This window comes from Mobula birostris, chromosome 9, assembly GCF_030028105.1.
Source record: "Mobula birostris isolate sMobBir1 chromosome 9, sMobBir1.hap1, whole genome shotgun sequence".
In the NCBI taxonomy this organism is placed as follows: domain Eukaryota; kingdom Metazoa; phylum Chordata; class Chondrichthyes; order Myliobatiformes; family Myliobatidae; genus Mobula; species Mobula birostris.
In genome coordinates, this window is record NC_092378.1 from 3,763,716 (window position 1) to 3,790,098 (window position 26,383).

The 26,383-nt window shown below is 46.8% G+C and overlaps 1 protein-coding gene across 7 annotated transcripts in view; it reads left to right on the top strand.

The window, feature by feature from the left end:
• Positions 1-571: 571 nt before the first annotated feature.
• Positions 572-26,383, top strand: part of LOC140202485 (serine/threonine-protein kinase 38-like) — a 71,671-nt gene continuing 45,859 nt past the window's right edge. For 2 of the 7 annotated variants that reach the window (XM_072267388.1, XM_072267382.1), the window contains exon 1: positions 572-679. In XM_072267388.1, the coding sequence (XP_072123489.1) occupies positions 644-679 (36 nt within the window). In that variant the 5' untranslated portion in view covers positions 572-643. Of the gene's footprint in view, positions 680-971; positions 1,357-22,610; positions 22,827-26,383 lie in introns of those variants that run through there. The other 5 variants (XM_072267385.1, XM_072267386.1, XM_072267384.1 and 2 more) reach the window with 4 other exon arrangements.

Sequence of the window (26,383 nt, forward strand, 5' to 3'; positions counted from 1 at the left end):
GAGGGAGGGGGAGGGAGGAGGAGGGGGGAGGAGGGGGGAGGGAGGGGGGGGGAGGAGGAGGGAGAGAGGAGGGAGGGTGTGAGGGAGAGAGGAGGGAGGGAGTGAGGGAGAGTCAGGAATGTGGAGAGACGGGAGATTAGGGAAAGAGTGAATGCAGGGGAGAGAGAAGGAAGAGTAGGGGAGGGAGAAGGTGAGGTGAGTGAGGGAGAGAGTAAGAGAGAATGTGTGAGAGAGGGAGAGAGGGGAGAGACAGAAAGATTGAGTCTTGGCACGGTATGTCAAATGTTTATTTATTTTCATAGATGCTGCTTGACCTGCTGAGTTCCTTCAGCATGTAATGTGTGTGTTCTGGGTTTCCAGCATTTGCAGACTTTCTCGCGTTTATAGACAAATAGATATCACCTACGGTCTGAACCCGTAAGTCCCGCCTCCAAGTCATCTCTCCCTCTCCTCATTGGTCAGGATGTGTTGGCGTCCGAGCGACTGAGGATAAGCACCGCCCTCTCCCGTTCCGATTAACTGATTTGTTGCCAAGTCGGGTGGCCTCGGCGCCGATTGGTCGGACTGCTTGCGATAGTCTTGCTGTTATCGGGACTCGGAGCAGAGGGCTGACCCGGAAGAAGCGTGAATCAAAGTGGGACTGATGCGGGCCGGGAGACAGCAGCAGGGAATAGCCCAGGTATTGCAGCTTCCACTGCGGCCGAGATCGGAGAGCACCCCGCTGGGCAACGGCGGCTGGCCAGGCAGGGCTGATCCAGGGCGGGACAGCTCGCTGAGTTGTCAGAGCTGTGTTCGGTTGGGTTGGGTCGGGTCGATTGGGGTGTGAGTTGTGTTGAGTTGAGTTCACGGGGCTTTAGTCGAGTTGGTTTGACCTGAGGGGGTGTTGAGTTGGTTTGACAGGAGGGGGTTTGAGTTGGTTTGACAGGAGGGGGGGGTTGAGTTGGTTTGACAGGAGGGGGGGTTGAGTTGGTTTGACGGGAATTATTGAGTTGGGTTGACAGGAAAAAGGTTTGAGTTGATTTGACAGGAGGGGAGGTTGAATTGGTTTGACAGACGGGGAGTTTGAGTTGGTTTGATAGGAGGGTTGTTGAGTTGGTTTGACGGGGATTGTTGAGTCGGGTTGACAGGAGAAGGGTTTGAGTTGGTTTTTATGGGGATTGTTGAGTCGGGTTGACAGGAGAGGGGGTTGAGTTGGGTTGTTTGAGGATTGCAGTGAGTTGTGATTTGGTGGTGCTTTTGCCCTACCTGATGGGCACCCTATTGGGGTGAGTCGGTTCCATCGAGAAGGAAGTTCTAAGCAACGGGGAGGCGACCAGCAAGTTCTCGGAAGGAGCGACCAGGCAGAAGAGACAACAGGTGTGTGTGGGAGAGGTGGGGCGGGGAGGAAAGGACGGCCGCATCCTCACCCAGGGCTACCGGGGAATACCAACATCACCTCGGCTGTTCGGGCGGAAGGGCAGCCCCCACCGCTGGGGTGCGGGCAGAGTTATGTAGCCTGTCCCTCAGTGTGTTCGAGTGTTATTTATAGGGTGCCCGGAGATGCGACGAGCTCGGCTCTCTTGAGATGTCGAACCGTGACTCGTTTGCTGCACCCTCGGGATCTCCTGGCTCTTGGCAGAGTCTGTGTGATCGGTGTTCTTAATGTTCCCTCTCCTGAGATGTCCCTGTAAAACGATTCACAAAACACCCTCCAGACAGATTAGCTTCTGCCCACGCCGCCCCACCCACCACCCCCACCCCAGCCTGCAAGTCTCTCTTTTGTTAAGCGCTTGCTCGCTTGAATGCTTCGCGCAGTAAAACAATCCCAGTCTGGGTTCGGTTCTAATTCTTCAGAACTTGGCACCATAAATGCCGTCTCGTTGTCGGAGGCTTTGTACCTGCCGTGTCTCTGCTCTGGACTAGCGCCATTCGGGTCTGCGGTTAACATTTCTTTTGTGACAGATGATGGTCAGATTCTGTTGTATAACAACCGTTCACCCGAAAAATGAGACTTAATTGTGTGTGTATGTGATAGAAGGAGGGAGGGAGGGAGGGAGGGAGAGAGAGAGAGTGAGTGAGTGTGGGAGTGAGTGTGTTCGTGTGAGTGGGAGAGTGTGTGCGCGCGTGAGTGGGAGAGTGTGTGCGCGCGTGAGTGTGAGAGAGTGTGGGTGAGTGAGTGGGAGAGAGGGTGTGCATGTAAGAGGGAGAAAGAGTGTGAGTGGGAGAGTGTGTGTGTGTGTGAAAGTGAGTGTGTGAGATGTAGAGAGAGTGTGTATATGTATGAGTGTGTGAGAGAGAGAGAGTGAGAGAGGAAGAGTATGTTTGTGTTTTACACAGAGAATGGCAGGTTCCAGGTACACACTGCCAGAGGTGGTAGTGGAGGCCGATGTGGTTACAAACATTAAGATGTCCAGTGAGAGAATGGGTGGGACAGGGGCAACATCTGTGCATCTCAAAGGCTGCTATCATACTTGCCTCAACTCCATCTCTTCTGGAGGGACAGGGGCAGGATCTGGGCAGATGGCATTAGTTTAAATTGTTGGCACTGACAATTTCTGTGCTGTAGCCTTCCAGGAATGAATTGGGATGGCACTGTAGTGTGGCAATTTACAGCAGGGTCGATACGGGTTCAATTCCCACTGCCAATACTAGGTTTGTAGGTTCACACTGTGACTGTGGGGTTTCTTCTGGGTGCTCCGCTTTCTTCCCACATTCCAAAGACCTACGGGACAGGGTTCGTGAGCTGTGGACATGCTGTGCTGGCGACCCTTGTGGGCTCCCCCCAGCACAATCCTCGGACTCTGTTGGTTGTTGGCACAAACCACATATTTCACTAGGTGTTTTGATGCACTGCACGTGTGGCAAATGAAGCAAATCTTTTTTTATATGTTGGGCATTTGGGATTAGTTTAAATTGGCAGCATTGCTGGCACATGGTGAGCTGGCGAGCCTGTTTCTGTGCTGTTTTCTTTCTCTTGTTCTTCTCCTTAAGTCCATCACCCCTACGGGAGCTCAGGCCACCAACAGCAGCTTGCCGGAGTCCTCTGTCAATAGACAATAGGTGCTGGAGTAGGCCATTCAGCCCTTCAAGCCAGCACCGCCACTCACTGTGACCATGGCTGATCATCCACAGTCAGTACCCAACTGTCCTGGGCTAGTCTTTCAAAGTGTAGCCCATCGAAGATCTTTGGAGCTTTTTTGGTGTTTCTGTAGCTCTGGGATTTTACAGGATGGGGATGCAAGCCCCATGCTCAACCTTCCCCGTTTTGCGACCGGGCTTGGGATTGTGCATGGCGGAGAGTTTATGTGCTGCACCATTCCGTATAGCTGGAGGTCTCTGCGTCTGTGCAGTCAGCGGGGAGGAGGATATTTCAGATCTGTGAGGACCTCCTTGTCTCACTATCTACCTTGTCATAGTCCTTGCACCTTATGTCAGGAAATGTAGAGGAGGCTTGATCCAAAAGCAGAGTAGTGGAGACAATTCAGCGGTGAACGATAACTTTAATTATAGACCACAAAATACCAAGCCACAAGGGGCCACAGAACAAGAGAGAACAGACACTAAGCACAACAGGCAACAAGGTCACCTTTAGGCAGGGAGAGGGAAAGCTCAGAGCAACTGGTTGTTGTCAGCTGGTTCGATGAGTGAACAAGGACTGTGGATGAGAACGGGTTAAATAGGCTGCCGGTGACGAGTCGGGAATGAGCAGCAGGTGAATCCTATCAGCTGGGTGCAGACTGGGAGGTGCCTGTAGGTGCAGGCTGGGAGGTGTGAGTGGGAGCAGGAATGCTACCTTATTGTCTGCCTGCACTGCACTTTCTCTGCACCTGCACCACTCTATTCTGCACTCTGTACTAGCATGATGTACTTATTACAAAGTGAGCTGTCCGGAAAGCACTCAATCAAAAGCTTTTCACTGGATCTCAGTACATGTGACAATAATACACCAATTACCATCAGTCCTGATGAAGAGTCTCGGCCAGAAATGGTGACTGTTTATTCCCCCTCGTAGATGCTGCCTGACCTGCTGAGTTCCTCCAGCATTTTGTGTGTGTTCCTCTGGATTTCCATTGTCTGCAGATCTCTTGTGTTAATCCAATTACCAAGCTATCCAGAATCACATGAGACAATGAGGCATAGCAGCAGAATTACACCATTCAGCCAATCAAGTCTGCTCTACCATTCCATCACGACAGATTTATCACCCCTCTCAACCCCATTCTCCTACCTTCTCCTTGTAACCTTTGACACCCTGACTAATCAAGAACCTATCAACCTCTGCTTTAAATATACCCAATGACTTGGCCTCCACAGACATCTGTGCAATAAACTCCACAGATTCACCACCCTCTAGCTACAGAAATTCCTCCTCATTTTGGAGATAGTGATCATAATTCTATCTCCTTTACAATAGCTTTGGAGAGAGAGAGGAACAGACAAGGTAGAAAGGCATTTAATTGGAGTGAGGGGAATTATGAGGCTATCAGGCAGGAACTTGGAAGCATAAATTGGGAAAAGTTGTTCTCAGGGAAAGGTACAGAAGAAATGTGGCAAGTGTTCAGGGGATATTTGTGTAGGGGTTCTGCACGGGTACGTTCCAATGAGACAGGGAAGTTATGGTAGGGTACAGGAACTGTGGTATACAAAGGCTATAGTAAATTTAGTCAAGAATAAAAGAAAAGCTTATGAAAGGTTCAGAGAGCTAGGTAATGTTAGAGATCTAGAAGATATTAAGGCTAACAGGAAGGAGCTTAAGAAGGAAATTAGGAGAGCCAGAAGGGGCTATGAGAAGGCCTTGGCGGGCAGGATTAAGGAAAACCCCAAGGCATTCTACAAGTATGTGAAGAGCAAGAGGATAAGACGTGAAAGATTAGGACCTATCAAGTGTGACAGTGGAAAAGTGTGTATGGAACCGGAGGAAATAGCAGAGGTACTTAATGAATACTTTACTTCAGTATTCACGATGGAAAAGGATCTTAGTGATTGTAGTGATGACTTGCAGCGGACTGAAAAGCTTGAGCACGTAGAGATTAAGAAAGAGGATGTGCTGGAGCTTTTGGAAAGCAGCAAGTTGGATAAGTCTCCGGGACTGGACGAGTTGTACCCCAGGCTACTGTGGGTGGAGATTGCTGAGCCTCTGGCAATGATCTTTGCATCATCAATAGGGACGGGAGACGTTCTGGAGGATTGGAGGCTTGCGGATGTTGTTCCCTTATTCAAGAAAGGGAGTAGAGATAGCCCAGGGAATATAGACCAGTGAGTCTTACTTCAGTGGTTGGTAAATTGATGGAGAAGATCCTGAGAGGCGGGCTTTATGAACATTTGGAGAAGCATAATATGATTAGGAATAGTCAGCATGGCTTTGTGAAAGGCAGGTCGTGCCTTACGAGCCTGACTGAATTTTTTGAGGATGTGACTAAACACATTGATGAAGGTAGAGCAGTAGATGTAGTGTATATGGATTTCAGCAAGGCATGTGACAAGGTACCCTGTGCAAAGCTTATTGAGAAAGTAAGGAGGCATGGGATCCAAGGGGACATTGCTTCGTGGATCCAGAACTGGCTTGATCACAGAAGGCAAAGAGTGGTTGTAGACAGGTTATATTCTGCATGGAGGTTGGTGACCAGTGGTGTGCCTCAGGGATCTGTTCTGGGACCCCTACTCTTCGTAATTTTTATAAATGACGTGGATAAAGAAGTGGAGGGATGGGTTAGTAAGTTTGCTGGTGACACAAAGGTTGGGGCTGTTGTGGATAGTGTGGAGGGCTGTCAGAGGTTACAGCGGGACATTGATAGGATGCAAAACTGGGCTGAGAAGTGGCAGATGGAGTTCAACCCAGATAAGTGTGAGGTGGTTCATTTTGGTAGGTCAAATATGATGACAGAATTTAGTATTAATGGTAAGACTCTTGGCAGTGTGGAGGATCAGAGGGATCTTAGGGTCCGAGTCCATAGGACACTCAAAGCAGCTGCGCAGGTTGACTTTGTGGTTAAGAAGGCGTACGGTGCATTGGCCTTCATCAAGCATGGAATTGAAATTAGGAGCTGAGAGGTAATGTTGCAGCTATATAGGACCCTGGTCAGACCCCACTTGGAGTACCGTGCTCAGTTCTGGTTGCCTCACTACAGAAAGGATGTGGAAACCATAGAAAGGATGCAGAGGAGATTTACAAGGATGTTGCCTGGATTGGGGAGCATGTCCTATGAAAACAGGTTGAGTGAACTCAGCTTTTTCTCCTTGGAGCGACGCAGGATGAGAGGTGACCTGATAGAGGTGTATAAGATGATGAGAGGCATTGATCGTGTGGATAGTCAGGCTTTTTCTCAGGGCTGAAATGACTAGCACGAAAGGACACAGGTTTAGGGTGCTTGGGAGTAGGTACAGAGGAGATGTCGGGGGTACATTTTTTATACAGAGAGTGGTGAGTGTGTGGAATGGGCTGCCGGCAATGGTGATGGAGGCGGATACGATAGGGTCTTTCAAGAGACTTTTGGATAGGTACATGGAGCTTAGAAAAATAGAGGGCTACGGGTAACCCTAGTAATTTCTAAGGTAGGGACATATTCAGCACAGCTTTGTGGGCTGAAGGGCCTGTATTGTGCTGTAGGTTTTCTATGTTTCTATGTTTCATTTCTGTTCTGAAGGACGTCTCTCTAACCCGAGACCTATTACTCTGGTCCTAGTCTCTCTCACTATTGCTGCATCCACTCTATACAGGCCTGTCGATAATCATATGAGATATTTGTTTCTTTCATGTATTAAGGGCTAAGTCTATGTTTCCAAGGCGCCAGGGAGAATTGCTTGCTTTTTAAAATAGTGCTGACCTGGTGTAAAGATACTCCTGAATTATAAGCACAAGAGATTCTGCAGAGGCTGGAAATCCAGAGGAACACACACAAAATGCTGGAGGAACTCAGCAGGTCAGGCAGCATCTGTGGAGAGGAACAAACAGTTAACGTTTCATTCTGAGACCCTTCTTCAGGACTGGAAAGGAAGGGAGAAGATGCCAGAATAAAAAGGTGGGGGCGGGGAAGGAGGACAAGCTGGAAGGTGAAAGGTGAAGCCAGGTGGGTGGGAAAGGTCAAGGGCTGGAGAGCAAGGGAGAAAGGGAAGAAAGAGGTGCACCAGGGGGAGGTGATAGGCAGGTGAAGGGAAGAGATAAGAAGCTGAAGTGCAGAATAGATGAAGAGGAAAGGGGGAGGGGAAAAGAAAAAAAAGTTGCCATAAAGATGTTTATTCATCAGATTGGAGGTGACATAATCCTGAATTAACTTAGAACATTGGGCTGATGCTCCCTCTAGCTGAAGGTGTCCTTGATGCTGTGGAGGCTAGTACCCATGATGGAACTGGCTGAGTTTGCAACTTCCTGCAGCTTTTCGGTGTGTTGTTGGGTGGGTGGGGTAGGGGAAAGGGTTCACTTTGCTGTTGTTATTCTGCTGAGCGGTGTGGACAGACTGTGTTCACGCTGGAATGTGTGGCGACACTTGCGGGCTGCCCCCAGCACATCTTTAGGTTGTGTTGGTTGTTAACACAAACGATGTATTTCACTGTATGTTTCGATGTACCTGTGATGAATTGATCCATTTGTTTATCATTTGTACACCAAAGCACACAGTGAAATGCATCGTTTACAACAAGCAACACAACGTAGGTTGCTACACGTTCCAATACCAATGCAACATTGCCACAATGTTCAGCAGAACAACTCAGAACACAAGAGACAACAGCAACAGCAAAACAAGCCCCTTTCTTCCCTCCAACCCACACAGACAGCCCTCCAACTCTAGGAAAGGCCACCTCCAGAGGACTTGTGGATTTACAAGGAGCAATGGACAGGAAACCATTATGCATCTCAAGAACACCCAGTATCTAGGTCATGTTCTCTTCACGCTGCTGCCATCAGAAAGGAAGTACAGGAGCTTCAGGACCCACACAACGAGGTTCAGGAACAGTTAACCATCAGGATCCTGAACCAGTGTGGATAACTCCACTCAGCTCAACTCTGAACTGATTTCACAGTCTATAGACTCACTCTTAAGGAGTCTACTGAACCCCCTCCAATTCGCCTACCGACATAACCAACCAACAGATGATCCCATAGCCACAGCACTACACACCATCCTCACTCACCTGAAGAACAAGGATGCTTATGTGAGAATGCTGTTCTTGGACTACAGTTCAGCATTCAACACGGTAATTCCCACCAGTCTTGACAAGAAGCTCAGAGACCTCAGCCTGCATCCTGCCTTGTGCAACTAGATCCTGGACCTCCTGTCAGATTGCTGGCAGGCAGTAATGATGGGGACACTCGATACAGGAGCTCCCCAGGACTGTGTCCCAAATCCCCTCCTTTACTCCCTGTACACCCACGACTGTGTTGCCATGCACAGCTCCAATCTGCTGATCAAATTTGCAGATGACACGACATTGATAGGCCTTAATTCCAACAATGATGAGACAACCTACAGAGGAGAAGTCAATGCACTGGTGTAGTGGTGCCAAGAAGACAACCTCTCCCTCAATGTCGAAAAAATTGTTTGTGGATTACTGGAGGAACGGAGACAGGTTAGTCCCTATTGACATCAATGAGACTGTAGTTGAGAGGGAGAGTAGTTTAAAGTTCTTGAGGATCTCACCTGGATATCTGTGTGGTGAAAAAAGCACAACAATGCCTCTTTCACCTCAGACGGCTGAAGAAGTCCGGCATGAGCCCCCAAATTCTAAGGACTTTCTACAGGGGCACAATTGAGAGTTTCCTGACTGGCTGTGTCAACATCTGGTATGGGAACTGTACTACCCCCAATCACAGGGCACCGCAGAGAGTGGTGCGGACAGCCCAGCCCATCTGTGGCTGTGAACTTCTCTGTTCAGGACATTTACAGCAGCAGGTGCATAGAAAGGGCCTGGAGGATCGTCAGAGATTCCAGCCACCCCAACCACAAACTGTTTCAGCTGCTTCCGTCTGGCAAATGGTACCACAGCATTAAGGCCAGGATCAACAGACTCCAGGACAGCTTCTTTCACCAGGGTATCAAATTTGTCAATACACATTGATCTAATTGCATATCTGACTGTACACATAGGTATACAAAACAATTCTGTTTACAGTCTTAGTGTTGGGGCAATGTCCTCCCATGTTTCCCTCCCTTATTGCCTGTACATGGCAACGGAGATGCAGCATGCAGATCTTTACCCCCTCATGTTGTGAGATGGATGCAAGAAACAAAATAAATTCTAAAGTCTAATTCTAATTCTACAACTCATGTTCTCAATCTTATTTATTTTTTATTTACACGATTTTTTGTTTTTTTGCACATTATTTGTCAGTCTAATGAATATCAAGGTAGTATATGGTGACATTTATGTACTTTGATATTAAATTTACTTTGAATTTGACTCACCGATGTTGGGTCTCCACCTTTTCCAGTGGACTTGCAAGCCAAGTGCCATCCCAAGGACTATCCCTTGGCACCAGTCAGAATCAGAATCAGGTTTACTATCACTGGCATATGTCGTGAAATTTGTTGTTTTGTGGCAGCGGTACATTGCAATACATAATAATAAAAACTGTAAATTACCATAAGTAGAGTGTATATGTGTGTATATATACATTAGTCAAATTAGTGTAAAAAGAGAAAATAAGGTCGTGAGGTAGTGTTTATGGGTTCAATGTCCATTCAGAAATTGGATGGCAGATGGGAAGAAGCTGTTCCTGAATCGTTGAGTGTGTGCCTTCAGGCTTCTGTACCTCCTGCCTGATGGTAGCAATGAGAAGAGGGCATGTCCTGGGTGATGGGGGTCCTTAATGATGGATGCTGCCTTAGAGAACTGCAGCACAGATACAGCCCTTTGGCTCATCTAGTCCGTGCCGAACTATTGTGCTGCCTAATCCTATCGTTTTGCACCCAGATCATAACCGGCCATGCCCTTTCCATCAATGTACAGGGCCTATCCAAATAATGCTTAAATGTTGAAATTGAACCAACATCTAACACCTGGTCAGGCAGCTCATTCCACAATCTCATGACCCTCTGAGTGAAGAAGCTTCTCCTCAGGTTCCCCTGAAACATTTCATCTTTCATTGTTAACCCATGACCTCTGAACTCAACCTCAGTGGAAAAAGCCTGCTTGCATTTACCCTATCTATACCCTCATAATTTTGTGTGCCTCTGTCGAATCTTCCCTCATTCTCCACAACTCCAAAGTTCAAAAGGGAGTGGTTACATACCTGGGTGAACTGGTAATATTTATATTAATTCCTTGCCATTGTTGACAAAACTGGTCATCTTGCCATTATCACACTGCTGTTTGCACACAAATTAGTGGGCGTGTTTCCACACTACAACAATGACGACACCTCACTGATGGACGGTGCCTGGGGAACTGTCAGCATCAGTCAACACACACATTCTAATCCAGATGTGTGAGAGAGTGAATTGTTGGGTCATAAGGAGAGCCTCTGGCACATTGGCCTTTGCAAATTGGGGTACTGAGTATAGGTGTTGGAGTGTTACGTTGAATAAACAGTCCACGTTTAAGGCCAAGATCCGTCATCAGGACTGACCCTTCATTTCAGCCTGAAACGTCAACTGTTTATTCCTCTCCATAGACGCTGCCCGGCCTGCTGTGTTTCTCCAGCATGGTGTGTGTGTTAGTCCGGATTTCTAGTATCTGAAGAATCCCTTGTTTATGTTGTGTTATAGTTGTTTAAAATGTTGGTAAAGTCAAATTTGGAGTATTGTCCAGCATTCTGTATTACTGGAGAAGGACATTTGGTTGTTTAAGAAGGCAGCCTGTTCTGGGTGTCTGGGTTTTGATTCCTGTTGAAATCCCATTTGCTTTCCAAAAGTCCATCGATCTCAATCTTGAATCTTCTCAATTTTCTCAAGTCCCTCTGAAGTCAGGCCTGGGTAAGAACATAAAAACATAAGAATTAGGAGCAGGAGTAGGCACCTGGCCCGTTGAGCCTGCTGTGCCATTCAATAAGATCATGGCTGATCTGGCCATGGACTCATCTCCACAGACCTGCCTTTGCCCCATAACTCTTAATTCCCTTACTATGCAAACCTATCCAACCTTGTCTTAAATATATTTACTGAGGCAGCCTCCACTGCTTCATTGGGCAGAGAATTCCACAGATTCACCACTCTCTGGGAAAAGCAGTTCCTCTTCATCTCCGTCCTAAATCTACTCCCCTGAATCTTGAGGCTATGTCCCCTAGTTCTATTAGGATGAATGAGTGACTATGTTGAGTTTATGCCCTAGTTCCAGTCTCACCAGTCAGACAAAGTGAGCACTTGGCATTGCCACCTCCTTTCGGAATCTCGTGCATCCACAAGAAATCATTAAGTGATAGAGCACTACAACATAGAAACAGGTCCTTTGGCCCATCTAGTCAATGCCAAACTATTAAACTGCCTACTCCCATCAACCTGCACCAGACCATAACCCTCCATACACCTCCCAATTCATGTACCTATCCAATCTTCTCTTAAGTGTTGAAATCAAATCCACATCCACCACTACTGCTGGCCGCTCGTTCCACACTCTCACCACCCTCTGAGTGAAGAAGTTCCCCCTCAGGTTCCCCTTTAATATTTCACCTTTCATCCTTAACCTATAACCTCTAGTTCTGGTCTCAACTAACCTCGGTGGAAAAAGCCTGCTTGCATTTACTCTGTCCGTTGTCAGGTCTTGTTTACAGACTTGGTCTCCATTTGCACAAAATAATCCTTGATGGATAGTTTCACAGAGTAATTTACTTTTACACCGGAGAGCCCAGTGATGTTCAGATTCAGAATCAGGTTTATCATTGCTGCATATGCCATGAAATTTGTTTTTTTGTGGCAGCAGTACATTGCAAAGGTGGCGGGGGGAAGAAGCTGTTCTTTCAGTGGCGGTGAACTCCCAGCAGTTTAATATTCATTCCAGCTGGACTTACCTTGACTCAATAGATGAAATTTAAGGCAATGTTTGAGAAGTTATGATGTGAAAGTTCGTGGAAAAAGTCAAGTTCAAGTTCAGTTTGTTGTCATTTGATAGTATTCACGTAGACGGCCAAACAAACCAGCGTTCCTTTGCACCAAGGTGCACCGCACAGTACCTATAACTCACACACAGCACATAAAGTCATAATACCACCAATAAATTCCCAAATAATAAGCTGCATTCACAACACAAGTAAAACAGTCAACTTGATAATGGTACTGGCGTTTCACGCGTGCTGAGACCTGGGTAGTGACGGAAGTTCAGTCGTCTTACGGCCTTGGGGATGAATCTGTTTCCCGTCCGAACAGGATGTTACTTGGACTGCCGGGCTTGGGTCAGTGTTCTCTGGAGTGAAGGTGGTTGATGGAGATGTACAGTGTATAACACTGAAAGGTGTAGATCAGGTAGATAGGCAGTTCTGTTTCACAGGGTAGGAGTATCTAAAACCAGTTGGAGGAGGTTTAAAGGAGACCTGAGGGGTAAATTTTGCGATAGAACAGTAACATAGTGATTAGCATAACACCATTACAACACCGGCAACTTGGGTCCATTTCCACCACCGTATGCAATAGTTTCCTCCGGGTGCTCCAGTTTCCTCCCATATTCCAAAGACGTACGGGTTAGTAGGTTATTTGCTGATATCGGTGTAATTGGGTGGAGTGAGTTGTTGGACTGGAAGGGCATGATACCATGCTGTGTCTCTAAGCACACAAATAAACATCTCACCAGCCTGTGAGTGGAACGTGGACTGCGCTGCTTGAGGGAGTGGTGGAGACAGGACCCCTCCCATCAGGCTGCAGGCAGTGACAGGTCACAGGTTAGTGCCAGTGGGCACTTGATAGTTGCGTGGTAAAACAGCCAGAATAGCCACCCAGGACATTCTCTCTTCTCCCATCTCCTATCAGACAGAAGATACAAATGCCCACCACCTTTTACCCCACTCTTATAAGAATACTAATATTTCCCCAGTACATTAAGATGGACTCTTGACCTGACAATCTACCTCGTTATGATCTTGCTTACCTGCCCTGCACTCGTTCACTGACCCAAGCCCGGCAGTCCAAGTAACAACTTCTAACAGCCATTTCAGGTGGCAGGGTGGAGATACGTCTCACCAAAGGAGGTGTACAGTGCTCCTTTCTCTCCGCTAGCTTGCAGGTCACCCTTGGGCAAGGTGCAGCACCTGCTGTAAAGCTGGTGGTCTGGGAGGATATGACCCAGACGCGACCTGAGAGATTACTTTTCTACACCAAAACTGAACCCATTCTTCCTTGGTCCACTGTCCTGTCCTATCAGATTCCTCCTTCTTCAACCCTTTACCTCTTCCATCTATCAGCTCCCAGCTTCTCACTTCATCCCTCCCTCCCCTTCAAACCCACCTTCTCCCTCATCTGGTCTCACCTATCATCTACCAACTTGGACTCCTTCCTGTCCCCCCTCCCCTCCAATTTCTTGTTCTGGTTTTTGCCCCCTTCCTTTCTAGTTCTGGTTGAGAGTCTCGGCTCAAAACGTTGACTGTTTATCCCCCTCCATAATTGTTCCCAGCACACCCTCAGATTTATTGCTTGTTAATACAAATGGAGCATTTAACTACAAACAACAGAAAATCTACAGATGCTGGAAATCCGAGCAACTCACACAAAATGCTGGAGGAACTCAGCAGGCCTGGCAGCATCTATGGAAAAAAGCACAGTTGACGTTTCATCCTGCCCTCACATTCACCTGGTCCATTTCTGACACCTCCCTTCCCTTTCTCGATCTCACTGTCTCTATCTCCAGAAACAGCTTATCCACCGATGTCTATCGTAAACCCACAGATTCTCACAGCTACCTGGACTATACCTTGTCCCACCCTGCTACTTGTAAAAACACCATCCCCTTCTCTCAGTTCCTCCATCTCCGCTGCATCTGCTCTCAGGATGAGGCTTTTCATTCCAGAACGAAGGAGATGTCCTCCTTTTTCAAAGAGAGGGGCTTCCCTTCCTCTACCATCAACGCTGCCCTCAACCGCATCTCTTCCATTTTACGCACATTGGCTCCCACCCCATCCTCCCACCACCCTACCAGGTTCCTCTTGTCCTCACCTACCACCCCACCAACCTCCACGTCCAGTACATAATCCTCCAAAACTTCTGACACCTCCAACTGGATCCCACCACCAAACACATCTTCCCCACCTCCCCCACTTTCTGCTTTCCACAGGGACTGATCCCTACGTGACTCCCTTGTCCACTTGTCCCTCCCCACTGATCTCCCTCCTGGCACTTGTCCTTACAAGTGGAACAAGTGCTACACCTGCCCCTACACCTCCTCCCTCGGTACCCTTCAGGGCCCCAAACAGTCCTTCCAGGTAAGGTGACACTTCACCTGTGAGTCTGTTGTGATCATATACTGTGTTCAGTGCTCCCGGTGTGGCCTCCTGTGTATCGGTGAGACATAGATTGGAAGACCACTTCGTCGAGCATCTACGCTCCGTCCACCAGAACAAGTGGGATCTCCCAGTGGTTATCCATTTTAATTCCACTTCCCATTCCCATTCCAATATGTCCATCCGTGGCCTCCTCCACTGTCAGGATAAGGCCACACTTAGGTTGGAGGAACAACATCTTGTATTCTGTTTGGGTAGCCTCCAACCTGATGGCATGAACATCAATTTCTCAAACTTCTGGTAATGCCTCCATGCCCCCCCCCCCCACCTTCACAGATTTCTCAAATAGTAATGCCTCTCCCCCTTTTCACCATTTCCCATCCCCTTTTCCCTCTCGTGTTGTCTCCTTGCCTGCCCATCGCCTCCCTCTGGTGCTGTTTCCCCCTATCACCTGGCGTTTCTCTCCCCCTTCCCCCCTGCCCCACCTTTCAAATCTACTCCTCAGCTTTTTTTCTCCAGTCCTGCCAAAGGGTTTCGGCCCGAAACGTCGACTGCTTTTTTCCGTAGATGCTGCCTGGCCTGCTGAGTCCCTCCAGCATTTTGTGGTGTTGTTCGGAGCATTTAACTGTATGTTTCGATGTACACATGATAAATAAACTTGAATCTTAAACCTTGAGCTCAGCAAATGAGGCAGAATCTATACAGGGGAATAAACAGTCTGGCCAAGATGAAAGGTCTTGGCTTGAAATGTTAACTGTTTATTTCCCACCATAGATGCTGCCTGCCCTGCTGAGTCCTGCAGCATTTTGTGTGTGTTGCTCTGGATTTCCAGTGTCTGGAGAACCTCTTGTGGTTTGCAGTTCAGAAAGTACGAACTGAGAATGCAGGAGAATCAGATTTGATTGGAAATTCCAAAAACTATTTGAGTAAATAACTGGAAAGAATGATTTGCTAGGTTGGGATGCACAGGATCGGAAAAAGCTGCTGAAGGTTGTGAATTCAGTCAGCTCCATCATGGGGACCGGCCTCCCCGGCAGTGAGAACATCTTCAAAAGGTGATGCCTCGCGGCATCTGTCATTAAGGACCCCCATCACCCAGGACAGGCTCTCTTCTCACTGTTACCATCAGCGAGGAGGTACAGGAGCCTGAAGACACACACTCAATGTTTCAGGAACAGCTTCTTCCCCTCTGCCATCAGATTTCTGAATGGACATTGAACCCATGAACACTATTTTTGCTCTCTGTTTGAACTACTTATCTAATTTAAAATGTTAATATATATTTCTTATTTTAATTTGTTTTTATGTATTGCATTGTAGTACTGCTGTAAAACAACAAATTTCAAACCACATGAAAGTTTTTTTATAGTACTGCCACAGACGTAACTATAATTGATCCACTTGTCTCGGAAGGGCTGTGATCTGGTTTGAGTTACAATATGTCGGCGGCGAGAGGGTGGAGGTGGTGGTGAACACGAGCTGACAGGGGTGTGAGAAAGGAAGGCAGCTAAAGTCCGCGTCCTGAGAGGCGGAACTAGGAGAGTGAGCAAACCGCGCTTGTGGTTTTGCTGCGATGATTAATGCAATATTTATCCACACTGTGGCCGTCGGTCCCAGCTGTCGGCATCCTACCCAGGGCAGGATGATACGGAGAGCAAGCGGCAGGCTCGCCTTCCCCTCCCCAAGCAGCCGCTGTCCAGAGGAACTGCGGAGACCCATGCAGTTTGGTACCAGCAGCGTCGCAGGGATCGTCAGCCGGATTTGAACTCAACGTAGGACTGTTAAAGGCTCCAGATTTTCCCTCGGGGTTCCTCCCGGAGCCTTCCCCACGAGTGGATGTGGCTGCCCGGCAGCGGAGGCTTGAGGTCAGAGTTTTCCTTCTCCCTGGTGAGCCGCCAGCCGCAGCTGACGAGCCCCATGTGCCCAGAGCGAACGGATGTGAAGTGCCATCAGCCCATCTTTGCCCCTGCTCCTGGCGGCAGAAACCGTTCTGCCGGGTTCGGTGGCTAAGCCACGCGTGAAGGCCAGGAGCTGGGTTTAGTTGTCAGGGGCCATCTGAGAACCACACCATTGCGAGCATTTAGTAGGTAATGTGAGCTTATTATCCTCGCCCTCGGCTGTAACAACTTTAAACAACCAAAAGGTGCGGCCATCAATTAATGCCTAACCATGCAGGCTCTGACACTGGGAGTGTCTAGGGACACGATTATGGGAAAGTCCCACTGCAACTTCTGGATAGACAATTCAATATGCCAGCCTTCATCAGACAGGGTGTTGAGTACAAGACCATAAGATATAGAAACATGAAAAACCTCCAGCACAATACAGGCCCTTCAACCCACAAAGCTGTGCCAAACATGTACTTACCTTAGAAATTACCTGTTACCCATAGCCCTCTATTTTTCTGAGCTCCATGTACCTATCCAGGAGCTTCTTAAAAGTCCCTATCGTATCCACCTCCACCACCGTTACCGGCAGCCCATTCCACGCACTCACCACTCTCTGCTTAAAACAACTTACCCCTGACATCTCCTCTGTACCTACTTCCAAGTACCTTAAAACTGTGCCCTCTCGTGCTAGCCATTTCAGCCCTGGGAAAAAGTCTCTGACTATCCGCACGATTAATGCCTCTCAACATCTTATACACCTCTGCCAGGTTACCTCTCATTTTCCGTTGCTCCAAGGAGAAAAGGCCAAGTTCACTCAACCTATTCTCATAAGGCATGCTCCCCAATCCAGGCAACATCCTTGTAAATCTCCTCTACACCCTTTCTGTGGTTTCCACATCCTTCCTGTAGTGAGGCAACCAGAACTGAGCACAGGACTCCAAGTGGGGTCTGACCAGGGTCCTATATAGCTGTAACATTACCTCTTGGCTCTTGAACTCAATCCTACGATTGATGAGAGCCAATGCACCGTATACCTTCTTAACCACAGAGTCAACCTGCGTAGCAGCTTTGAGTGTCCAGTGGACTCGGACCCTAAGATCCCTTCTGATCCTATAGAAGCAGAAGTAGGCCATTCGGCCCATCGAGTCTGCTCCACCATTCAATCATGGGCTGATCCAATTCTTCCAGTCATCCCCATTCCCCTGCCTTCTCCCCATACCCAGTGATGCCCTGGCTAATCAAGAACCTATCTATTGCTGCCTTAAATGCACCCAATGACTTGGCCTCCACAGCTGCCTGTGGCAACAAATTCCACAGATTTACCACCCTCTGACTAAAGTAACTTCTCTGCATCTCTGTTCTAAATGGACGTCCTTCAATTCTGCAGTCTCTTGTCCTGGACTCCCTACCATGGGAAATAACTTTGCCATATCTAATCTGTTCAGGCCTTTTAACATTGGGAATGTTTCTATGAGAGTCACGGTGAGGCCACACTTGCAGTACTGTGCACAGTTTTGGTCACCCTGTTAGAGAGAAGACCTGGTTAAACTGGAAAGATTTATGAAGATGCTGCCTGGATGAGAGGACCTGATTTATCGGGAGAGGTTGGCCAGGCTGGATCTGGTGGATGGACATAGTCTTTTCCCCAGAGGAGTGAATAGAGGGCATAGGTAGAAGATAAGCTACTCGCTGGAGTTTACGAGAATGGGGGGTGGGTCTCATTGACACCTATCAAAGGCCGGGATAGAGTAGATGAGACCATAGGGGGATGTCCCTTTAGAATAGAGATGAAGAGGAATTTCTTCAGTCAGAGGGTAGTGGATTTGTGGAATTTATTTCCACGCACAGCTGTTGGCCACCATTGGGTATATTTAAAGTGGAGGGTGACAGATTCTTCATGAGCCAGGGTGTCAAAGTTTGCGGGGAGAAAGAAGGAGAATGGGGTTTGAGAGGGAAAATAAATCAGCCATGATGGAATGGCTGGAGCAGGCTCCTGGGACTGAATAGCCTAATTTGCTCCCATGGCTTATGGCCTCATGGCCTAAGAGCGGAGGTGCTTGCAAAGGACCTGGGAGGTAACTTCTTTACACAGAGGGAAGTGAGGTACTGGAACGTGATCGAGAGGGCACAACCTTGGTGTTTAAACCCTAGTGCTTGCCGTGCTAGTCTGAGCTGTGTCTAGTTGTAGAAGATCAACCCTTGGTTTCTTCAGTCCCAATTGCCCGACTGCCAATGTGCGGAAACCCGCTGGCAGAGGTTCACCCACACCACTGACACCTCCTCAATTTGTGTCCCTGGGTAACTCACAGGGAGGGTGGGCTGACGGACTAGGCCACGTTCACCACTTGCTCCACAGATCCAATATCAATTTGACTGCTGCTGTTTGTATTCCTGCAATATTGTGGCATGGTGCGGTAGTGGTTTGTGTGACACTATTACAGCTGGGGGTGCCTGTGTTTGCAGTTCAGTTCCAACGTCATTTGTAAGGAGTCTGTACGTCCTTGCCATGAGCCGCAATTGTTTCCTCCAGGAGCTTCAGTTTCCTCCCACAGTCCAAAGGCGTAATGGTTAGCAGATTAATTGGTGGTTGTGAATTGTGCCGTGATCAGGCTAGGGTTAAACTGGGGATTGCTGGGCATTGCAACTTGAAGGGCCGGAACTTAGGGCCCACTCTGAGCGGTATCTTTAAATTAAATACAGATAAAGTATCCCTGCAGAGACCTGCTCAGTTTTTAGCGCTAGGTCAAAGTTCAAAATAAATTTATTATCTAAGTACATATATGTCACCCTGAGATTCATTTCTTGTGAGCATTCACAGTAAATACAAAGTAACATAACATTAAAAAAACAAAGAAAACAAGCACTCCTTCTTTGTGTGCCTTGTGCGTTACACGCTTGGGGGATCATGGCTCTCCACATGACAGATGCTGCTGTCCTACAACACCGCTCCATGTTTTGTGCTCAACGGTGGGGCGAGATTTCTGAGTTAGAGAAAGGATTTTAAATGTTAACACTGTTCTGAGAATGGTGTGAGATTTCAGTTAAGTAGGTTTAATTGTGTTTGAGTTGGGTGGAGTTTCCTGGACAACAAGTATCGTGGGAGAACATTGGCTGAAAAAAAAGATGAAGTCATTTCAACTGCTCAGCCAAGATCCCCACCTGCTAAACCAAATTCTGTACCACGGCTGGGCTGAGGACGGAGGACCTCGGTGAGGGGGCTTCGGGTTCCTGTCTGCACTGGTTTCAGCTTGTGCAAAGTGGGGTAGCTGTGGGGTTGCCCAAGAAGGAGTGGGGTATGTATGCAGGAAGTGTGCAGCAGAGGGAAGCTGGTGTGTTCACAGTTCACAGCGCTTATGACGCAAGAGAGAAAGAGACAGACAGACAGGAGATAGAGAGAGAAGGTGCATCTTTAAACTTTTGGACAGCCAGGAACGTCGTCTGTGTGTTAACGTGGGAAACTTTTGCAGCTAACTTGCAAGTAGCAATCTCCCACAGGCAACAGAATCACTGGCACATGTGAAATTTGTCGTTTTGCAGTATTAGTACATAGCAATAACAAATATATATGAGAAATCAAATTAGATAAGCAGTGCAAAAAGAGAGAAAGAAAAAAAAATAGTGAGGTAGTGTACATGTGTTCATTGCCCATTCAGAAACCTGATGGCGGAGGGGAGGAAGCAGTTTCTGAAACATTGAGTGTGTGTCTCAGACACTGTAGCTCAGCTCTGATGGTGGCACGTCCTGGGTGATGGGTGCTATCTTTTTGAGGCATCGCCTTTTACAGATGTCCTCGATGCTGGGGGCGGGGGCGAGTGCTCTTGATGGAGCTGGCTGAGTTTACAACTTTCTGCAGCCTTTTCCAGTCCTGTGCAGTGACACACAAGTCACCACCCGAATCAGACCAACATACGGAAAATGCTGAAGAAACACAAGTCAGGCAACATCGGACTGAAACCTCAACTATTTATTTCCCTCCATGGATGCTGCCTGAGCCATAAGACATAGGAATAGGATTAGGCCACTCAGCCCATCACATTTGCTGTGTTATCTAATGACGGCTGATTTACTTTCCCTCTCAACCCCATTCTCCTGCCTTCTTCCCATAACCTGTGATGTCCGGTCTAGTCAAGAACTTGTCAATCTCCGCTTTAATATACCTGATGACATCCTCCACAGCCGTCTGTGACAGTGAATTCCATAGATTCACCATCCTCTGGCTGAAGAAATTCCTCCTCGTCTCTATTCTAAATGGACGTTCCTCTGTTCTGAGGATGTACCCTATGGTCCTAGACTCCTCAACAATGGGAAATATTCTCTCCACATCCACTCCATTGAGGCCTTTCAATATTTGATAGTTTTCAATGAGATTTCCCTCATTCTTCTAAACTCCAGTGAGTACAGGCCTGAGGCACCGAACGCTCATCGTATGTTAACACTTTTATTCCTGGGATCATTCTCGTGAATCTCCTCTGGACCCTCTCCAACGCCAGCACATCCTTTCGCAGATAAGGGGCCCAAAGCTGCTCAGAGTGCTCCAAATACGGTCCGACCAATGCTCAGGTCAGCAGATACTGGGAGCACAGATACTGGAGATAGTCAGCAGATCATGCACCTGTGGAGAAGGAAATTAGTTAATGCTTCAGGTTAACTCTATAAAACTCTAGTTAGACCACACGTGGAATATTGTGTTCATTTCTGGTCGCCTCCTTATAGGAAGGATGTGGAAGCTTTAGAGAGAGTGCAGAGGAGATTTATCAGGATGCTGCCTGGATTAGAGAGCATGTCTTATGAAGATAGGCTGAGTGAGCCATGGCTTTCCTCTTTGGAGTGAAGGAGGATAAGAGGTGACTTGATAGAGGTGTACAAGACGGTGAGAGGCACGGATACAGTGGGCAGTCAGATATTTTTCCCCCAGGTGACAATGGCTGATACGAGAGGGCATAATTTTAAGGTGATGGAAGGAAAGTATGAATGAGATGTCAGAGGCAGGCTTTTTACACCAAGAGTGGTGGGTGTATGGAATGTCCTGGCAGGGGTGGTATAAAGGCAGTTACATTAGGGACAATTAAGAGTCTCTTTAGATAGGTACATGGATGATAGAAAAATGGAGGGTTATGTGGGAGGGAAGGATAAGACTAATCTTGGAGTAGGTTAAAAGGTCAGCACAACATTGTGGGCTGAAGTGTCTGTACTGTGCTGTGACATTCTATGTTTTAGTGATTAGTCAGGGCATCAAAGGATATAGTGAGAAGACAGGAGAATGGGTTGAGAGGGTTGATAAATCAGCCATGATGGAAAGTCAGAGCAGACTCGATGGGCCAAATGGCCTAATTCTACTTCTATGTCTTATGGTCCAATGGTTGAGTGGTCTAGTGGTCTTGTCCAGTGGTCTGATGGTCTGGTGGTTTGGTGGTCTTGTGGTCTATGCTCTGTGTTGGTGATATACTGTCAGTCATCTCTGAAATATTGACCTGTTTCTGTCTCCATTGATGCTAACTGACCTGAAGGTTATTTCCAACATCTCCCAATCCTTATTTCCAGTCTCCAGCACCTGGGCGTTTTACTAACAGGAATCTAAGTTGCCATATTACCTTAACCACAGCATCTTCTTTTAGTGAATACTGAGGGTTATATTTCTTGTAAGAGTAACCACATTCAACTACATCAATGGCTTTGACTCACTTAGTGCAATTGATCCATTTTAAAGTGTACACTGTAGCCACTTTATTAGAGACACCTGTACTCCTGCTCTTTAATGCAAATATCTAATCAGCCAAGCATACAGTAGCTCAATGCACTAAAGCATACAGACATGGTCAAGAGGTTCAGTTGTTATTCAGACCAAACATCGGAATGGGGATGAAATCTGATCTAAGTGACTTTGGCCGTGGAATGATTGTCGGTGCCAGATGGGGTGGTTTGATTATCTCTGAAACTGCTGATCTCCTGAGATTTTCACACACACACACAAAACTCTAGAGTTTTCGGAGAATGGTGTGAGAAACAAAATAAAATGCAGTTAGTGGCATTTCTGTGGTGAAAATACCTTGTTAATGAGAGAGGTCAGAGTGGTTCAAGGTGACAGTAACTCACATAACCCACATGTGACAACAGTGGTGTGTGGAAGAGTATCTCTGAGCACACAACACATTGAAACTTGAAGTGGCTGGGCTAAAGCTGCAGGGGGATCATGAGCACACACTCAGTGGTCACTTTATTTTGGCACAGGCAATACCAGATAAAGTGGCCACAGAACGTGAATTATTTCAGTGTTAAATTGAGGAACTATCCCCTGCCTTCTCACATTATTGCACCAATATCCATCTTTCATCACCTGCAGTTTTTAATTGGAGGGCATCTGTTTCCTGTTTTGCTTATTTTCTCAGTCACTGTCAGATGTTGAGTGTTGATACCGTAACCTCAATCCGAGTTGTGAGAAGATTTTTCACTGTGCTGCGTTAAGAAGCTTGGCATCAGTGCAGAGAGCGCAAGGGTGAAACATTCACTGCAGCGTTTCCAGGAATTTAATCTGGGATTGGAAGAGGGGAAATTGGGCGTCTGTCACTTTGTGTGGGTCCGGAGTCACCTATAGATCATTCTGGGTAAGTCCTGCAGAGATCCTTTGGCAAGCAACACGAGTTAATTGGCAGGGCTTATTTTCTTTTTTTAAACTACTTTTTCAATTCCAAATTGTTCTTTCTAATTCCTCAGCTTGAGGACATTGTTCTAAAGTCCCAGGCCAGGGACGTTGCAGGGCTAAAATGGAATCTGTAGGGGTATTTGGATGGAGAGGGGCAGTGTGGATGGTGGTTGGTTGGGGAGGGGGAAATGTACTGAGAGAGGTACAAGGGAGGGTGTTCTCAGATCCTGCTCAATTCAGCTAAGTGATACAGGGTTGTGGAGGCGCTCCCCACACTTTGACTTCTCAACATTAAGAAGATAATAACAGCACGAGACACAGGAGCAGAAATAGACTGTTCGGCCCGTCAAGTCTGTTCTGTCATGGCTGATTTATTATCCCTGTCAAACCCATTCTCCTGCCTTCTCCTTGTAATCTCTGGCACCCTCACTAGTCAAGAACCTATCACCCTCCACCTCAAATATATCCAATGACTTGGCCTGCATAGCCGTCTATTGCAAAAAGTTCCACAGATTCACTGCCACTCTCCTCATCTCTGTTCTAAAGAACGTCCCTTTATTTTGAGGCTGTGCCCTCTGGTCCTAGTCTCCCCTACTAAAGGAAACATGCTCTCCACATTTTCTCTATTGCAACCTTTCAATATTTAATAGGTTTCAGTGTTCTAACCACCAGTGGATACAGGCCCAGAGCCATTAATTGCTCCCTATATGTTAACCCTTCGATCCCTAGGACTCTTCTTATGAACCTCCTCTGGATTTATTCCAATATCCGCACGTACTTTCTTAGATATGGTCACCATGACTACTCACAATACTCCAAGTGTGGTCTGACAATCCCTTATACAGCCTTGGCATCACATCACAAACAAGGGAAAATCTGCAAATGCTGGAAATCCAAGCAACACACACACAAAATGCTGGAAGAACTCAGCAGGTCAGGCAGCAACTGTGGAAAAGAGAACAGCTGATGTTTTTGGTTGAGACCCTTCAGCAGGTTTGTGTGTGTTGCTCAGCGTCATCTCCTTGGTTTTATATTCTAGTCCTCTCAAAATAAATGCTAACATTGCATTTGCCTTCCTTACTGTTGGTTCAACCTGCAAGTTAACCTTTAGGAAATCCTGCACGAGGACTCTCAAGTCCTTTTGCATCTCCGAGTTTTGAATTTTGTCTGGAAAATAGTCTGCGCCTTTATTCTTTCTAGCAAAGTTCATGACCATACACTCCCTGACCCTATATTCCATCTGCCACTTCATTGCTCATTCTCCTAATCTGTCTAATTTGTTTTACAAACTCCCTGCTTCCTCAACACTACCTGTCCCTTCCCCTATCTTTGTATCATCCACAAACACGGCCACAAAGCCATCAATTCCATCATCCAGATCATTGACTATAATGTGAAAAGAAGGGGTCCCAATACTGACCCCTGTTGAAAACTACTAGTCACTGGCAGCCAACCAGAAAAGGTTCCCTTTCTTCCACTCTTTGCCTCCTGCTAATCAGCCAATTCTCTATCCATGCTAGTATCTTTCCTGAAATACCACGGGCTCTTATCTTGTTAAGCAGCCTCGTGTGCAGCACCTTGTCAAAGGCCTGAAAATCCAAGTAAACAACATCTTTTGACTCTTTTTTGTCTCTCCTGCCTGTTGTTTCCTCAAAGAATTCCAACTGATTTGTCAGACAAGATTTTCCCTTGAGAAAACTATGCTGACTTTGATCTATTTTATCGTGTGCTTCACCCAGATCCTCATCCTTAATAATGGACTCCAATATCTTTCCAACTACGGAAGTCAGGCTAACAAATCTATAATTTCCTGTCTTTTACCTCTCTCCAGTCCTCCACAATCATTCCTGAATCTAATAATTCTTGAAAGATCATTATTAGTGCTTCCACAATCTCCTCAGCCAGCTCTTGCAGAATCCTGGGCTGTAGTCCATCAGGTCCAGGTGACTTATCTTCCTTCAGACCTTTCACCTTCCCAAGCATCTTCTCCTTAGTAATAGCAATTGCACTTATTTTTGCCCTGACACTCTTGAATTTCTGGTATACTACTTATGTCTTCCACAGTGAAGACTGATGCAAATTACTTATTAAGTTCGTCTGCTATTTCTTTGCCCCTCATTACCACCTCTCCAGCATCATTCTCCAGCAGTCCGATATCCACTCTCACCTCTCTTTTACTCTTTATATAGCTGATAAAAACTTTTAGTATCCTCCTTTATATTATTGGTTAGCTTACCTTTATATTTCATTTTTTCTCTCCCTATGTCTTTTTGGTTGCCTTCTGTTTGGTTTTTAAAAGCTTTCCAATCCTCTAACTTGTTTTTGCTTTATTTTATGCCCTTTCTTTCCCTTTTATGCTGTCTTTGACTTCCCCTGTCAGCCACAGTTGCCTCATCTTCCCTATAAAATACTTCTTCATGTTTGGGATGTATCTATCTGCACCTTCCGTATTTCTCCCAGAAAATCAAGCCATTTGCTGTTCTGCCATCATCTCTGCTAGTGTCCCTAGTGTCTTTCCAATCAACTTTGGCCAGCTCCTCTCATATGCCTCTGTAATTCCCCTTACTCCACTGTAAGAATTGAATTACATTGACTTTATTACTTACATCCTTCATATACATGAGGAGTAAAAATCTTTGTTACGTTTCTGTCTAAATGTGCAATGTGCAATTTATAGTAACTTATAATAAATAGTATGTACAACAGGTCAGTCAATATAACATAGAAATACAGTTGTATCAGTGTGAATTAATCCATCTGATGGCCCGGTGGAGGAAGCTGTCCCGGAGCCTGTTGGTCCTGGCTTTTATGCTGCGGTACTGTTTCCTGGATTGTAGCAGCTGGGACAGTTTGTGGTTGGGGTGACTTGGGTCCCCAATGATCCTTCAGGCCCTTTTTACACACCTGTCTTTGTAAATGTCCTGAATAGTGGGAAGTTCACATCTACAGATGCACTGGGCTGTCCGCACCACTCTCTGCAGAGTCCTGCGATTGAGTTCCCATACCAGGCAGTGATGCAGCCAGTCAGGATGCTCTCAATTGTGCCCCTGTAGAAAGTCCTTAGGATTAGGTGACTCACGCCAAACTTCTTCAATCGTCTGAGGTGAAAGAGGTGTTGTGTTTTTTTCACCACACAGCCGATATGTACAAACCACATGAGCTCCTCGGTGATGTTTATGCCGAGGAACTTAAAGCTGTTTACCCTCTCAACCCCAGATCTATTGATGTCAATAGGGGTTAGCCTGTGTCCATTCCTCCTGTAATCCACAACCAGCTCCTTTGTTTTTGTGACACTGAAGGTGAGGTTGTTTTCTTCACACCACTGTGTCAGGGTGATGATTTCTTCCCTGTAGGCTGCCTCATTATTATCTGAGTTTAAGCCAATCAGTGTAGTGTCGTCAGCAAATTTAATTAGCAGATTGGAGCTGTGGGTGGCGCCACAGTCATGGGTATACAGAGAGTAAAGGAGGGGGCTTAGTACACAGCCCTGAGGGGCAGCTGTCTTGAGGGTTGGAGAGG